Source organism: Scardinius erythrophthalmus (genome assembly GCF_964197995.2).
Source record: "Scardinius erythrophthalmus genome assembly, chromosome: 14".
In the NCBI taxonomy this organism is placed as follows: domain Eukaryota; kingdom Metazoa; phylum Chordata; class Actinopteri; order Cypriniformes; family Leuciscidae; genus Scardinius; species Scardinius erythrophthalmus.
In genome coordinates, this window is record NC_138234.1 from 20,305,697 (window position 1) to 20,322,046 (window position 16,350).

At 35.8% G+C, this 16,350-nt stretch overlaps 1 protein-coding gene across 1 annotated transcript; it reads right to left on the reverse strand.

Moving 5' to 3' along the window:
• Nucleotides 1–748: 748 nt before the first annotated feature.
• Nucleotides 749–15,825, reverse strand: mfng (MFNG O-fucosylpeptide 3-beta-N-acetylglucosaminyltransferase). The gene is made up of 8 exons (XM_081385627.1): nucleotides 15,211–15,825; nucleotides 7,447–7,492; nucleotides 7,263–7,365; nucleotides 6,973–7,126; nucleotides 4,239–4,324; nucleotides 3,909–4,074; nucleotides 1,903–1,988; nucleotides 749–1,264 (listed from the first exon to the last, which is right to left on the reverse strand). The coding sequence occupies exons 1-8, from the start codon at nucleotides 15,544–15,546 to the stop codon at nucleotides 1,168–1,170; spliced, it is 1,074 nt and encodes a 357-aa protein (XP_081241753.1). The 5' UTR covers nucleotides 15,547–15,825; the 3' UTR covers nucleotides 749–1,167.
• Between the last annotated feature and the right edge of the window lie 525 nt (nucleotides 15,826–16,350).

Below are 16,350 nucleotides of genomic sequence, written 5' to 3' on the forward strand. Positions count from 1 at the left end.
CTCAACTCAAGTTATGTCGTGAACTTCTTGCGGTTCCATTATAGACCTCCCTGTGTCCGACCACAGTACAAATAAGAGTGTGTGAGAGCTTTTATTATCTTCAGCTGCTTTTATGGCCACACAGATCAGGCGGTGAGCAGACGGCAGAAAATGAGATTGCGGATCCTCTTCTCTGGCTGGTTGAATGTCCACAGGTTGACATTAAGACTTATGGGGCAGAAAGAAAATTTTCCAAATTTGTGTAGTAAAACAAGTAGGCCGTTAATGGCTATGCTGTATAGCCTACAGGTACACTTAGTTTGAGAGAGAAAGTTAATTTGAACTTTCATTCAAAGACAAAAGCATGTTTATCCTCAATATGGTGTAGATGCCACCTACCTACTTTTACATTAACTACTGAATTTCCTATATGTATTAATATTGTGTTACAAAATTAGTAGTAATTGTAATCAAATTATGCAGCTGATCGTTTAATTTGAGATTTGTTCTCACAGACTGCCTCTTGATTGCTTGGTTCATTTGATTGGCTGGTTGTCTTAAAGGGCCAGTACACCCTGTCTGTCAAAGCCCTGTCTTAAAGGGCCAGTACCCCCTGTCTGTCTTAAAGAGGCAGTGCATGATTATGCCAACCTGTTGTTTCATGTAGAGCACTTTCTCCAAACACACCACCACACACACACACACACACACACACACACACACACACACACACACACACACACACACACACACACACACATTTGTCTTTATAAAGGAAATCATTTTTATTTAACAAACACTGTAAAATGTATTTCAAAACATATTTTAGTGGATATCCACTTACCTTAAGTGCTTCATGTATGTCATACAGTACAAATATATTACAGTAATCAAAATGTATACAGTGCAAATATATAAATACAACTGATCATAGAAAAGATTACCCTGTTTTGAAATAATTTGATTAGCCTATGTATAGTACATGGTTTAAGAACAAACAAATTCATAACCAAAATGTGCAGCAAGTAGACAGAAGTTACACTTTCCATTTACAATTTCAATAACAATAATGGCTCAGTTAAACATTGAGGTTTGAACATTTCCTCATTTGAACACCATGCACTTTTGGCTTCTCAGCCCTTACAAACTTCATGCATTAAAATTCTCACTTTATACATGATTATTGTATCATTGGAAACCACGTTGATTCCATGGCAAGGCGTTTTTGAGGGCTACAGGGCACCAACTTGTCGTAGGGTACAGAAGACAGTGAACTGTCCTGAACCTGAAAAACAGATTGAAACAGAACAACATTAGCTAAAAACATCTTAAATGCATCATTAACAATGTCTATGACACATTTTTAAATGTCATCATAGAATAATAAATGATAAAAGCAAAGGATTAGTTGAAGTTTGCGAAATCTTTGCATGAATCAAACTTGTCTCAAAAACAAGTATCCGTTATCTCTTGAGGAAAACATCAAATCTTTTAGCCTGTGAAGAGATTGGTGATACATACAGACAAATATATTCAGATTAAGCTGATTAATATGTGCGAGGAAGTGCTTTCAAACTGCCCGTAAGAGATGTCTGCTCACGAAGTGTGTAAGAACGGATTTATAGCGATAACAGAAAATGCCTGGATGTTTAATGAAAAAAAGATGTGTGGAAAGATACCAAACTCACTGAATACAGATAAACATACAAATATTAGCATGAAATTAGATTTCAGGAACTTTAGTGGAATATGCTTTTTATATCATACTGGCTATATCTAACTTTAACATTACTTTGTCTGGTCATTTCTGTTGAATGAAATAGGAGTTAGTGCCAGTATTCGTTATCTTTTAGTCATAATAGCAAATCTATATCCCCAGGGTCTGCATGTAGGTGTATGTGTTAAGGTGTGTGCATGACTAACCTGGACGGATCTTCGTCTTTGGTAAAAACTCCTTTTAGTTCAACACTATTCATTTTATTCTCAAACCATCCATAGCTTAGAGTCACCTTCAGAGTTAGAGGAAGAGAAACAAACAGGAAGAACAGAAAATATGTTGTTAGAATTGCATGACTAGTAAGATTTTTTTTTACTAACCATTTCATTTCAGCCCAAAAATATGTTATCTGTTTTGGCAGATAAAATAATATTAGCATCCAGTTGTAATATTAGCATCCAGTTCTTTGAGGTAAAATATCAGCATTCAGTTATTTGACATAAAATTAGCATCCAGAGGTGAAATATTAGCATCCAGTTGTAAAATTAGCATCCAGATCTTTGAGGTAAAATATTAGCATCCAGTTGTAAAATTAGCATTCAGAGGTGAAATATTAGCATCCAGTTGTAAAATTAGCATCCAGATCTTTGAGGTAAAATATTAGCATCCAGTTGTAAAATTAGCATTCAGATCTTTAAGGTAAAATATTAGCATCCAGTTGTAAAATTAGCATTCAGAGGTGAAATATTAGCATCCAGTTGTAAAATTAGCATCCAGATCTTTGAGGTAAAATATTAGCATCCAGTTGTAAAATTAGCATCCAGATCTTTGAGGTAAAATATTAGCATCCAGTTGTAAAATTAGCATCCAGATCTTTGAGGTAAAATATTAGCATCCAGTTGTAAAATTAGCATTCAGATCTTTGAGGTAAAATATTAGCATCCAGTTGTAAAATTAGCATTCAGTTCTTTGAGGTAAAATATTAGCATTGGGTTCTTTGATATAAAATTAGCATCCAGAGGTGAAATATTAGCATCCAGTTGTAATATTAGCATCCAGTTCTTTGAGGTAAAATATCAGCATTCAGTTCTTTGACGTAAAATTAGCATCCAGAGGTGAAATATTAGCATCCAGTTGTAAAATTAGCATCCAGATCTTTGAGGTAAAATATTAGCATCCAGTTGTAAAATTAGCATCCAGAGGTGAAATATTAGCATCCAGTTGTAAAATTAGCATCCCGATCTTTGAGGTAAAATATTAGCATCCAGTTGTAAAATTAGCATTCAGATCTTTAAGGTAAAATATTAGCATCCATTCCAGTTGTAAAATTAGCATTCAGTTCTTTGAGCTAAAATATTAGCATCCAGTTGTAAAATTAGCATTCAGATCTTTAAGATAAAATATTAGCATCCAGTTGTAAAATTAGCATTCAGTTCTTTGAGCTAAAATATTAGCATTGGGTTATTTGATATAAAATTAGCATCCAGAGGTGAAATATTAGCATCCAGTTGTAAAATTAGCATCCAGAGGTGAAATATTAGCATCCAGCTGTAAAATTAGCATCCAGATCTTTGAGGTAAAATATTAGAATCCAGTTATTTGAACTAAAATATCAGGATTCAGTTCTTTGAGCTAAAATATTAGCATTTAGTTCTTTGATATCCAGATGAATCCAGATTTTTTTATCTTTAGCATCCAGATCTTTGAGGAAAAATTAGCAATCAGATCTTTGAGGTAAAAGTTTAGCATCCGGTTATATATATATATATATATATATATATATATATATATATATATATATATATATATATATATATATAGCATTTTTTAAAGAAAATATGATTACTTTTTGTCTGTGCTAAAGTTATGAAAGTTGTTATAAAGTTGCATGAGTGACTGTTAGTCATTTGCTAGGTGGTTGTAGTAGATTGTTTCTAGAGCATTCTAGTGCAGTGGTTGCTAGGGTATTCTAAGTAGTTGCTAGGGTATCCTAGGTGGATGCTAGGTGTTATCTTACTAGCCTAGCTTATTAAGTCAAATGATACTTAGAAAATCCTAATTTTGATCGCTTGGAATCCTTTCTTCTCAACTGAAATGAATGAACCATCATTCATTTCTGTAACAATACAATAACACTACTTTAATACCTCAATATAAGCAATACTAATAGCCACCATTAAAAAAAATCAGGTGAAAATTACAGTCATCTCACTTGTTTGGGGATATCACTAGGGGAAATTAGAAGTAGGTTTTCCAGATGAGAGTGAAACATGTTGCTATGGACCATTGAGATGCCCAGTCGCCTCTCAACTATGAAGCCCACCGTACAGTCATCAGGTAACATGATTACTGCGGAGGTCTGCTCGAACCTGGGACCACTGCAAATAAAGACAAAGCATAATATATACACTATACAGTTCATAAGAGTAGGATTGGTGAGATTTTTACAATTATTTCTTATAGGAAGGTACAGGCACTAAAATGTGAATGAAATGGTTTCATAATCAAAGCCAAACACCCACGTGCTGAATCAGCGCCTCACCTTGCCCAGGGTGCCATCTTCTCTGCCAGCTTCCTGCTCAGACAGAAACCAGCCCCTCCTGTGGCAAACCAGAAGCGGACGTCCCTCTGAAACGGAACAGAGGAAAAAGTCAACCAGTCAGTTTCAACATTACCCTCATGCAGTTGGTTGCAAATACATAATTTATATGAAGAATTAATAACACAGTTCATTACAATTTAAGAATCAAGCCCTGAAATATTGATGAGCAGGGTGATTTATGGTCGTTCTGAAGCTCTAGTGATGCAAACGGTCACTGTGCGATAGCACAGCAGTACATGTGGAGACTCGTGAGTTAAAGCCTCACCTAAAGCAGGCATTTAAGCAACAAGAGATGGAAGAGATGAACAAGAGCAGTTATTAAAGCAACTTGCAAATGAATCTCAGTTTCCTTACAAAATCCTGTGCAAGTGTGCAGAAATGTTCATCACTTGTACATCAATATATTTAAAATATTAATATATTAGCCTATATTGAGTGAAATATTGCTCATAAAGATGATCACTTGTTTAGATTCTGAATGATTTAGTTTTTTTAACAAATCTGTTTCATGAACGATTCATTGAGTAAATCACTCATAAACACAGTGGCTTCATCCACAATTGCATACTTCCCTACTATAGACAGGCGTAAAATAGTATGTGACAAAAGAAGAATGTCTGAATTCACAGTACTCATAAAAGAGTAGGCAAAAAGTACTCGGGTGACCTACTTCTATTCTGAAGTGTGCATACAATGGACACTTTACTATCCCATGAGGCCACAGGAGAGGATTTATAAATGACAGTGAAGCGACACAACTGATGCTGGTAGGTCACATGATAATGACAAAATGGCGAATGTACTACGTCCAGATTACATTCATACTACACACATTCATACTATATAGAACACACTTTTTTAGCGGTCGTGAAGTAATTACTTAGGCTATTCAAAATAAGTACCTACTAAAGAGAGTATGCCATTTTGAAGGAATGAATTGCTTGAGTTAATGATTCAATGACTCACTCATGAAGAGAACTGTTTAAATAATACCTGAATGAGTCTGTGTTTTTAAATGAATCGCTTGAGTAAATGATTCATTGACTCACTCATAAAGACAGTTATTTGCCCCCACCTACTGGTGTAAATATGTAAAATACAGAAAGAGTCAAATTCCCACCACTAATAGGCCAACACAAACTGAGCACAAACACAGACATGAGGATTGATACGAACATCTGAAAGTGCCGCCCAGCCAACACGAAAACAACTGTTGCATAAATGCATTTATTTTAAATTTCCATTTTAATTTTCCCCTTCTTTTCATTCAAGTTTTTTTATTACAAAATCCTATTTGCTATACCGCCAAGAAGCAATCTAAAATCTTTACATTAATTCACATGGTTCACCAATTAATTAGACCAAATCCCTTATAAAGCAACAAAAATTGCAATGTATCAGCTCTTCAAACCATGACTTTCTCTGTAAGCTCTCAATGCATATCTGCTCTTCATTTCTTGGCTTTCCAGATAACGTTAGCCGGTTTGTTTTTACATGGGGTTCTGTAGAGCATCATAAGCAACAGGGGCATAAATCTGCCTGTATCCATCTACTCATCCCCCCATCCGTTTATCTCTCCACTCAATCCTCCGTGTGGCCGTTACCCTCAAGGTTCTCTCCAGTCCTTTTCTGTCTTTTCATCCTTTCGACCGTATTCCTCCCCTGTAGGGAGTTGTGGCCTGTCCAGCCAGACGTATAAATGTGGACATAAACAACACAGGGGACACACAGAGAGGCAGATGGGACGGCCCAGGTTTTTGACCAGAACGAAAGAGCAGTTTAGATTCAATGGAGCTTTGACTGTCCGACTGGGTGTTATATAGAGAAAGAAGTTGAGGAACAAAGCAAAGGAAGCAGGCACAGTGGATTTGTAGACAGTAACAACACAATTAAATTTGTATAAATGTATAAAATGCATGTGGTGTTATATGGGTATAACCAATATGTAGTTATGGTTATTAGAGAGAGAGAGAGAGAGAGAGAGAGAGAGAGAGAGAGAGAGAGAGAGAGAGAGAGAGAGAGAGAGAGAGAGAGAGAGAGAGAGAGAGAGAGAGGATTATGAAATCTGAACTGAATGGCTTGTCTGTTCCTGTAGACCTCACACACACACACACACATACACAATGGGTTTTCATGATTTATGAGGACATTCCATAGACTTATTGAATTTTATACTCTACAAACTGTATATTCTATCCTCTAACCCTGTCCCTTTCTGCATTTTTCCATTTTCATAAAACATAATTTAGTATGATTTATTAGCTATTTTCCTCATGGGGATAAAAATAGGTCCCTACAAGGACAAGGAGTTCGGATATTGTCATTTTTGTGGGGACATTTTGTCCCCATAATGTAGGGTTTACCAGGACCACACACATTCACACACACACACACACACACACACACACACACACTCAAAATGATTGGCGTTAAACATTGTACATGATTGGATCAACTCCCCTGACAGTATTTTTTTCCAGCTATACAGTAAAGAGCCGACAGAATTGTCCAGATAAATAATCACTAAAGCTCTAATCACTGATTGATCCCTGAAGGGGAAAAAAAATACATTTTGGTAAAGGCAGATCAATGAAAAATAAAAAAAAAGTTTATTATCGATAATTGTTCAAAACAGTGAATTCAGTTTAAAAAAAAATAACAATGGGATACTGACCGTCTTATTCCCTTCCAGCAGCTCCTGTGCTCTCATTGGTCGATCCAGGCTTGGCTTGCCCACATAGATATCGCTTTCTCCTGGGAAGGCCGTCAGGAGAGAAAGAAGGGCTCCAGGGTTCAGGTAATTATCATCATCAACATGACAAAACCACCTATGGCAAATCACAAGTGCTTTAAAAGTTGTACTGTACACATTGTCTTAGCACGTTGTTTAACTCTCCTATGGATGGATGGATGGATGGATGGATGGATGCATGGATGGATATATTACGTTATCATCTAACTCACTTTTTGTCAGAGGCCATAAAGTGGTGATACTCGGCAGCCATCTTGCAGGATAAAGCTTGATGACTGTGCTCCGGCGAGCAGTCAGTGACGACAACATTAAATCCTGTGAGCACAGAAACACACAACGAGTGAAGAGCAAAGATTTAGAAGTTCACACCAATCCTGCAGAAGAAAGATGATCTACCTTCAGAGGAAATGTCTTCATCTGGACTGTCTGTGAAGATGTACGCCTGTAAAAGTAAAGAATAAACACAAATTCATGAGGGAAACCATATTAATTGTGAGAGCCTGGTGGTCTTTTGAGGACAAGTAACACCCAAACTCCCATCATGCACCACTGCGAGATAACAGCTGGTGCACCAGGAGGCCTCAGAGCATCTGTGTTCCCGGTTTTTTTCTTTACAGAGAATTTTGGTTTGTTATTACCAGTGTTTTCTCAAGGTGGGACGACAATGTTGCGAAGCGTTTGTGTGTTTGTGTGAGAGTGTCTAAAAACTACAGCTGAGATAGTTGGGTTGGCACAAAAACTATTGAGAAACATTATCAAAAAAAAAAAAAAAAGCACTAAATAATTCAGAAAAATGAGGTACAGTTGATCCGTTGTTTTTGATAGTTTGATGAACATTAAATAAACAGAAAAATTGTAAGGAATGTTACATAATGTAGCACTAAAATAAATATAAAATTTGTATTATTTTTAATTCATTATTATTTATTCTTAATTTTTATTTATTTAACTATTAATTATATATTTTATTAAATATTTTTTATATTATACATTTCATATTGCAGTTTTCACTACAATAGCTTTTAAATTAGATTTTTGGGTTGATTATTATTTATTTATTTTTTGGACATCATCTTCACTTACACAACAACAAATAATTCCAATTCTGAATAATAAAATAAAATAAATTATAATATTCGGTTTTGGATAATATAAAAAATACATTTTTATATTATCCAAAACCGAATAATATTATAAATATTCAATACATGATTGATTAATATGTGGGATATAGGTAACTGTAACTGTTGCTAAATTAAATGCATCCTTCCTGAATAAAAATATTAATTTCTTTCACACACAAAAAAATATTACTGATGTGGAACATTTTGTGTGCAAGAGGGGTGGAAAACAACAAAATGTTACATTCTTAAATTTTTATTATTCTTAATTCTTAAATTATATATTTTATTAAATATTGCTTTTATCTTTTTATATAAAATATATATAATATATTATTATTTTTACAGACTAATATTCTTTGGACATCGTTTTTTCCTCATTTTCTCTTAATTGTGTTCAGAGTGTCAGTTGTTCACTAAATGTTACCAAAAAAATGTGCAGCCAACATTTTAAAGAATCTTACAAAATGTAGAACTAATTCATTTAATTTATTTAACCTTTTATTTGTTTAATTATTAATCAAAAAATAAATATATTTTATATTATACATTAAAATGTATTACTATATTATTAGAAATCTAATAATATAATAATTCTTCAAATTATTATTATTATTACACATATTCAAAACATGACTTTTAATATGTAGATATTTGTATTTATGCATTTAGCAGACGTTTTATCCATTACAGAAAAGGAACAAAAGCAATCTGTCAAAGAGTCGTCATACATAGTAGATATATATTTACAAACTTTTGTTACATCCAATTAATCGATGTGACAGCACTAATATATAATATTAGTATTGAACCTTTCCAGTGTCATTTGTAACCACAGAGCCGAAATGATAAAAAAAAAAAAAAAAAAAAAAAAAAGAAGTCTCTCAACCAAGTGAGAGGAGCAGATTTGGGAGCCATTTCCTGCTAGACCAAGACACATCCTATCTGTGGCCATATATACCTCTACGCTTCCGTTTTTACTCACACACACACAATCTATCCCATGATGATGCAGTGCAGATGTCACTCTGGAAGTTTAGCTTCATTACGACGTCTAGGCGCTCCAGACAGCTCAGATCGTAAGTCTACATGCCTCTCCCTCCATGGTCCTTGAGTACAGGCAGAATAATCGAACGCGCAGATCAATGCCGCAACCATCAAAGCCAATGGGCCAGAGAGAGTGGAAACGGCCCACTCACACCCCGAGCTCCTTCATAAATCATAAGGGTGGATCTTTAGCTCTCATATCAGACGGTTGATGACAGCGGCTCATAAAGCACCGTCTGGAGATACACAAAGAGTGAAACGGCAGCACAACTGCCCATTAGTGGCATAATGAAGTGAAACCGGTGGAGGAGGCGCATTCATTTTGTCTTCCCAACTTGAGATGGAAAGAAATAGGCACAGATGGAGCCCAGCTTTGGATGTAATGGGTGGAGCTAGAAGGTCCAAGCACACCATAACTCTATCCCTCCACCCATTAGATCCACAGACTGGATGTCATATGGCTCTTCAGTGAGCTCCACCTGCAAATTTAGGAAAGACAGGCCTCATAATGTGATGGACGATAAAAACGGATGCACTCATAGGAAGCCGGTTGCATCCAAAACATTTTTGCTTATAATATCAAAGCCTCATATATATATACTGAAACAAACAGGGGGAAAAAAACATATTAGTCTGTAAAAGTGCTCAATAACAAAATCTAACAATGTGTTGGGCGGTGGGCGGGGCCTTTGAAAAAAAAACGCCTTTGCTCGGATGTGTTGGATGTCCGGCGTTTTTTACTTTTTTTTTTAATTTCCTGGCATTTGTTAAAAGTGCCAGAGTTGTTGTTTTACACTTCGTTCCTGTTTCCTCAGCTTAAGACTTCCTCTGTCAGATAGACTTCCGTTTTGTCATTGTTTCGAAACGTAGTCTGCGGCTGTCGCTTCCTCTTATTGGCACGGAGGCAAGGGGCACACAAACATACGCACACACACAAACAACATCCTGTGCAAACCCTCTATTGGAACTCAAAAACGTAATTGAACAAAGCCCAAATCGTAAGCATCAAACTTTGGGACAGAACTCAGTCGCCTGGAAAAAGCCCAGCTAACAGGGAATGTTCTCAGAACTTTAGCTGACGTTGTGGCAAGGTTCTCTCAAAGTTATGAACAAACGTTCTTCCAGGAACATTAGTAAGGTCTTTAAATATGTTCTCAAAAACATTGTATACATCGTTCATGGAACGTTTTTTACCTGAAACGTTTGGTTGGATGTTTGCGTAACGTTTTTGAAATGTTTCAACTTCAAAAGTAACGTTTCCATTATGTTTGCAAAATGATCAAATGGAACGTTCCTTTAACGTTCGCATAACACATTTAAAAGAGTGTTCAGAAAACATTCAGAAATAACGTTTTTAACTTAAAGGTGATCTAAGTAACTTTTTTACCTTAACTGAACAGCTTCGGAGTCATTGGAATGGTTATATTACTTATTTCGGGTTGAATGGTGGTCGTTTCGCACCCCCCTGGTGCCCGTGAGCGGAAAATACGCACTTGCAACTTTGAGCCGGCGGGCCGCCGGCCGCCGCGTCAGGAAGTCTCGCGTGATATCAGGTCTCGCGATGTAAACAATTGCTTTACGGCCAAAAGAAATCTGCTAAAATGCTGTCATTATTGCGCTCCCTCACGCTGTTCGAACCCGAATGAAGAAGACGTTTTAAAGAATGTCCCATCTGCTTTGATATCGTTGATCTACTAGCCTCTGGTGTCTGAGAATCGCCAACGAGTTTTTACAACAGTGTTGTCAAATATCTATTCCGAAGCTGTGGGGGGAGCTCTAGAGAGAAACCTGCGAGCAAAAAGCGAGAATACAGCGAAGAAATCCCGAAGCTACTGAGTGCTGCTTTAATGTTAACATTCTTATGTTACGTTCAAATGTTAAGATTTTTCATAAAATTTATATTTAAGATAAGTCATTGTCTCCTCGTAGAGGGTAAGTTTACACGAAAACGGTGCACTGAAAACGGAAGCGATTTTCACATACTGACGACAAAGTTGTCAAAACGATCTCGTTCACAAAATAACTAAAAACGCTGTATTATTCATGCCAGGCCAGTAGTTGGCGATGTCACTTTGTAAAAAAAAAAAACATTACGCACCTACTGAACATGTAATACGCATGCACATGACATCACTGTTCGCAAGGCAATAACAGGGGGCCAATGTTTCATAAAACATTGAAGCTTCCCCGGGCGCCGCCATTGATTAGCAGGCCCTCACCTGCTGTTAGCATTCCATTGACTCCCATTCATTTTGGCGTCACTTTGACAGCGAATAACTTTACATCTGAGGCGTTTAAAGACTCCATTTGTCCATTATTTATTTCTAAAGAAACACGAAAATGTATAAAAGGCTCCATTACCTTGTATCTTACGTTATGGCCCCGTAGAAGCCGTTTTTGTAAAAATAGGCTAACGATTGCGTCATAACCACGCGACTCTCTGTCGCACAGTAGAGAGATTACCGTATGGACAGGAGGAGAAGCTCGCGGGCAATCGGGGGGACGTGGAGGCAAAATGACAAAATAATTAATCAGAATACTTAGCAAAAGTTTCTCCTGCTCCTAGCTCACGGACACCTCCTACTCACACTCTCCGTCTCTGCAAGTTTCGGAAGGGAATGATTCAGATTTCTCTTGGCACAGCTACTAGAAGACAGCTCACGTCACATCTACGTCGTCAAGCTCAGTTTGAGTCTGCGCAGTACGCTCAGCCATAAGGAAGTGAGAGCTTCTAATTGACTTCACTTTTCTCCGTTGAATCCAATGGGGTCGCTGTGTCCATTTCTTTTACTGTCTATGGACAATAACGGTACCGTTTTCAATAACTTTCACTTTGAATCCCATTTTCAAAAGTTCAAAAGTGCATTTTCAGACCCCGTTGTGTAAATGAACGGCCAAAACGTATAAAAAGTTATCCATTGTCATACGACAACGTAGTTTTGGGGGCCTTTAAATGTAAACTTTTGAAAATGAGTTTCAAAAGTGCAAATATTTGAAAATTGAACTGCTATCATCTGTGTGTAAACCACAAAAACGCGAATTTGAGAAAACGGTGACGTCATGCACATGAGTATTACTGTATGTGTTCAGGCTATATGCGCATAGTTTTTCCGTACAAAGTGGCATCGCCAACTACTGGCCTGGCATGAATAATGCAGCGCTTTTAGTCGTTTTCGCGGATCCGTGTGAAGGGGGGTCATTTTGACAACGTTGTCGCCTATAGGCGAAAAACGCGAAGGAAAAAAGTTTCCGTTTTTAGTACATCATTGTCGTGTAAACGCCCCCAGAGGGAATGGAAAAGCTGAAACTTCAAACTTGAGATGAACACACACTTCCTCCTCAGGCACCATTTTTTCATATTCAAAACAGGACCAATAAAGCAGAAGCAGGGAATTTTTTGAAATCGTTGCGTTTGAGGGTAAAAAAACCTCAAACCCCTACAGTTTCAGACTCATAGACTACTGAACGTTTGAGAGTCATTTCTTCCACACAAACACAAACGAATTAGTATGCCATACAAGAGTAATTTCAGCCCCTAGCATTTCGCTCACTTTCTCTTTGATCGTACAAGTATTTAGATCAGCAGCGCCGCTGTTTCGCACGTGTCATCTTATATTTAGAGTGACGGCTGCTCCTTTGAAAGTGTTGCATACTGAGTTGCATGTTGGGAATTCGTTTTGACAAGCCACTTAGAGATAATGCTCGGCAAGTCCAATCACAAACTTCTTCCTAAAGTAGAGCTCATTTTGTTAGCGCCTGCCAAACCACTAGTTTGAATGTGTGAATGCATGTGTTAGTACGTCAGTCCTACTTTGTTCTGCTTCTTAATGTCATGTTACAGCAGGCCACAGTCAAGTCTAATCATTTACGGTTTAAATGGATGTCCAGTAAAGGGGACGTTTAAGACTTTTAAATAAATCTGTGTCAAATTTTGCTTTTTGCCAAGTACCAATAATGACCAATAATTATGTCTGACTTTCACAGAAATAATATAAGGAACCAGGGCTTCTCTCATAAACATTTTGTCTCATGCAACATGAATTTAAGTGTCAAGCAAGTCCAAGGAACAGCAAAGCTGGGTGAAAATTCATATTATATACCAGCCAGTATATCAAACCAGTATATCTCAAAGCATTAATTGGAATTTAACATGAGCATGATTTTAATAATATAACTTTAAAAAAAAGATGAGGTTGTTGACAAATAGTGGGAAAATCTCACAAAACCGGTCAATTTTGAAATCATATTTGGGTAATATTTATTTATTATTTATTTAGTAAGTATATATATATATATATATATATATATATATATATATATATATATATATATATATATATATATATATATATATATATATATATATATATATATATATATATTATTTATTTATTATTTTTTTGCTTAAATAATCTGAAACCATTTTTCAGACCATTACATTATTTTAATTGTGACATTATTAATCACATATTAATAATATTAATAATCATTTTTAATTGTATTATTATAAAATAATACTTATTATTTAAAATTAAGTAAATCTTATATTTATTTGAATATAAAAGTTGTATTATTAATCAAATAATAATTTGTAATATTATTGTTGTTGTTGTTGTTGTTGTTGTTATTATTGTTATATGATTAATAATGCCACAAAAAACAATCATTTTCATTATTATAAAATAGGTAAATATTTAATAGAATGTAAAAGTTGTATTCTTATTTTAAAGTATTAATGATAAGTCAATTATATATTTAATTTAATATAAAAGTTGTATTATTAGTCACATAATTACAATTATTAATTGTATTATTATTATTGTTGTTGCTGCTGCTGATTTTATGATTGTGTGATTAATAATACAACAATACAAATTATTATTGTTGTTATTAGTATTAAAAAAACATATATTTAAATACTATATTTAATAGAATATAAAAGTTATATTATCATTTAATATTAGTATTCTAATTTTAGTATTAGTATTGATATTTTAAAATATTATTTATATATTACTGGCCTATATACAATTTATTAAAAAAAAAATTGTCACTGTTTAAAATTTCCTAAACATAATTTTGTACTTTTTTCTTTGGATTTTGTGGTGAAATGCGACCGTGACGTCAAGATTCATAGAGCTGCTGTGTTGTAACCGCAGACTTGGTCTGGTCGTTTAGATCTGTCAAATCAGAGATGGTTTCAGTATCTACAAGCCTTTACCCAGAATCCATCAGTAAACCTCTAAAAATATATCTTAAACAGGCTTTAATTCACTGCCACGCCAAATGCTTTGCATTATAAGACTATCACTGGAACGCAATGAACTTGGCCCCATTTAAATGGTCTTTCAGTCAGCTGTCTTCATTAGTTTCTCTTTCAAAGGTCACCGCTGTGAGTTCTGCTTCTTGTGACAAAAAAAAAGAGGACCTAAAAGTCCATCTCTCGTGACAAGGCTACTGCTGAATTAGAGAACACAGAGAGGAAGTGCTCAGTCTATAAACGAGTATAGGGCGGACGAAACAGGAAATGGCTCAGATCACTCTGTTTTAATATAGATGCACCAATGTGTGGGCCAATCTTTGCGGCATGGTGCCAACGTTAATAAAATCAGCTCATTCGTGCTTGTGAAAAATGACTTCAATCACTCTGTTTAGCAATCAAATAGAAAAAAAAAGCATGTGGGTTGGGTGCCACTTGTGAGACACTCATATTTTGGCACCATGCCAGTGAGGTTTTGCACCTGTGCTTTTCACCAGGACGTTTGCACACAACCTCTATCTGATGCCACAGGATGTGCACATGTCTGCCAGACGTCCTGTGACATCAACAGCAGCAGTTTTAGTATGAGTTTGTATCACAAATCATGATTTAGACTAATAAAATGATCAATGAACTATCAGAAACATTGACTGGTTGATTAGTAAGGAGTTTCTTATATTAAATCCCATTTATTTTTTTAGTAGGCTATATAATAGATCAAGGAGCACTCACATGGTCTTTAGTCCTGGAGATCCAGGTCTCCAGAAGAAGAGCGAGGCGGATCTTGTGGAACCGTCCGGTGGTTTTCACTGCAATGAAGATGTCAGTGAGTTTTAAAGATTGTTGTGGCTTTATCTCCCTCCATTTCTGGCGTTTCTGTTTCTGATTTCCAACATCTCTGTGTTGGTTTACAGCCACGGTCCTTGGTAGAGATGCTGTTCTTTCGCGTGCAAAGGGCGCAGTGGGGTTTTGGTCACTCCGGGTGCGCAGCTGCAAATCCAGCAAAACCAGGATGAACAAAGTCAGAGCGAAGACAGGCAGTGCATGTAACAGCCTCCTCAAGATCATCTTATAAATCCTTAATCCACTTTTGGTCACATATTAAAGTAGTTCAAGTATAAGCGGCGGCATTTGGGCGCATTCACCGTGCATGGCGCACAAAAAAAGGTCTGATTTTTAAAAATAGTAATGAAATGAAACAAACAGAGAGTCCATGTGTGGGTTGGAATATGTATTTTAAATTCATTGTTACTCTGTAAAAGTTTACATCTGGTAATTCCGCGCGGATCCTAGCTGATGCCCCATGCGTTCTGGTAAAGCGGAGGATGGATGAACTGTCACTCATTCACTTTCGGGCTTCGCAAACTTTTTAAGCCACGCCCACTTTCCGTAGTGACGCTCCGATGGCTTCAAGAGTGCAAATAAACCGAATTTCCTGTTGAAAAACTTCTTTTTGTAGCCAAACTTATGCTCTCATGTGCGGCAGGAGATAAAAAAAAAAAAAAAAAAAAATATATATATATATATATATATATATATATATATATATATATATATAATATTTCTAGTAGGTGGATTAAAGAACATAATAAACACTGGTAGCCTACCAAGTACCAAGAACCGATTTGGAAACAACAAATCAATTTATTTTCAAATGCCTTTTATGTTTTTATTACTGTTATTAACCTTTATTTAATCAGGCAAGTCACTTAAGAAGTTCTTGTTTTCAACAACAGCCTGTTTTATTAAATAAAGATATTTAGACAGTAATTATAATAGGTTTTAAACTCTTATGATCTCTCTTTCAATACTTATTATGAAATAAAACTATATTGATTTTTAACTAATTACGACTGTTTCCTCCTAAAATAT

What these genes read in the sequence shown, in the direction of transcription:
- mfng (XM_081385627.1), bottom strand. Translation starts at nt 15,546, where the DNA reads ATGATCTTGAGGAGGCTGTTACATGCACTGCCTGTCTTCGCTCTGACT. An exon ending in TCTCCAGGACTAAAGACCAT is followed by an intron (nt 7,493 to 15,210) that starts GTGAGTGCTCCT and finishes TTACTTTTACAG; the next exon opens with GCGTACATCTTCACAGACAG. An exon ending in CTAGTGATATCCCCAAACAA is followed by an intron (nt 1,989 to 3,908) that starts GTGAGATGACTG and finishes CTAACTCTGAAG; the next exon opens with GTGACTCTAAGCTATGGATG.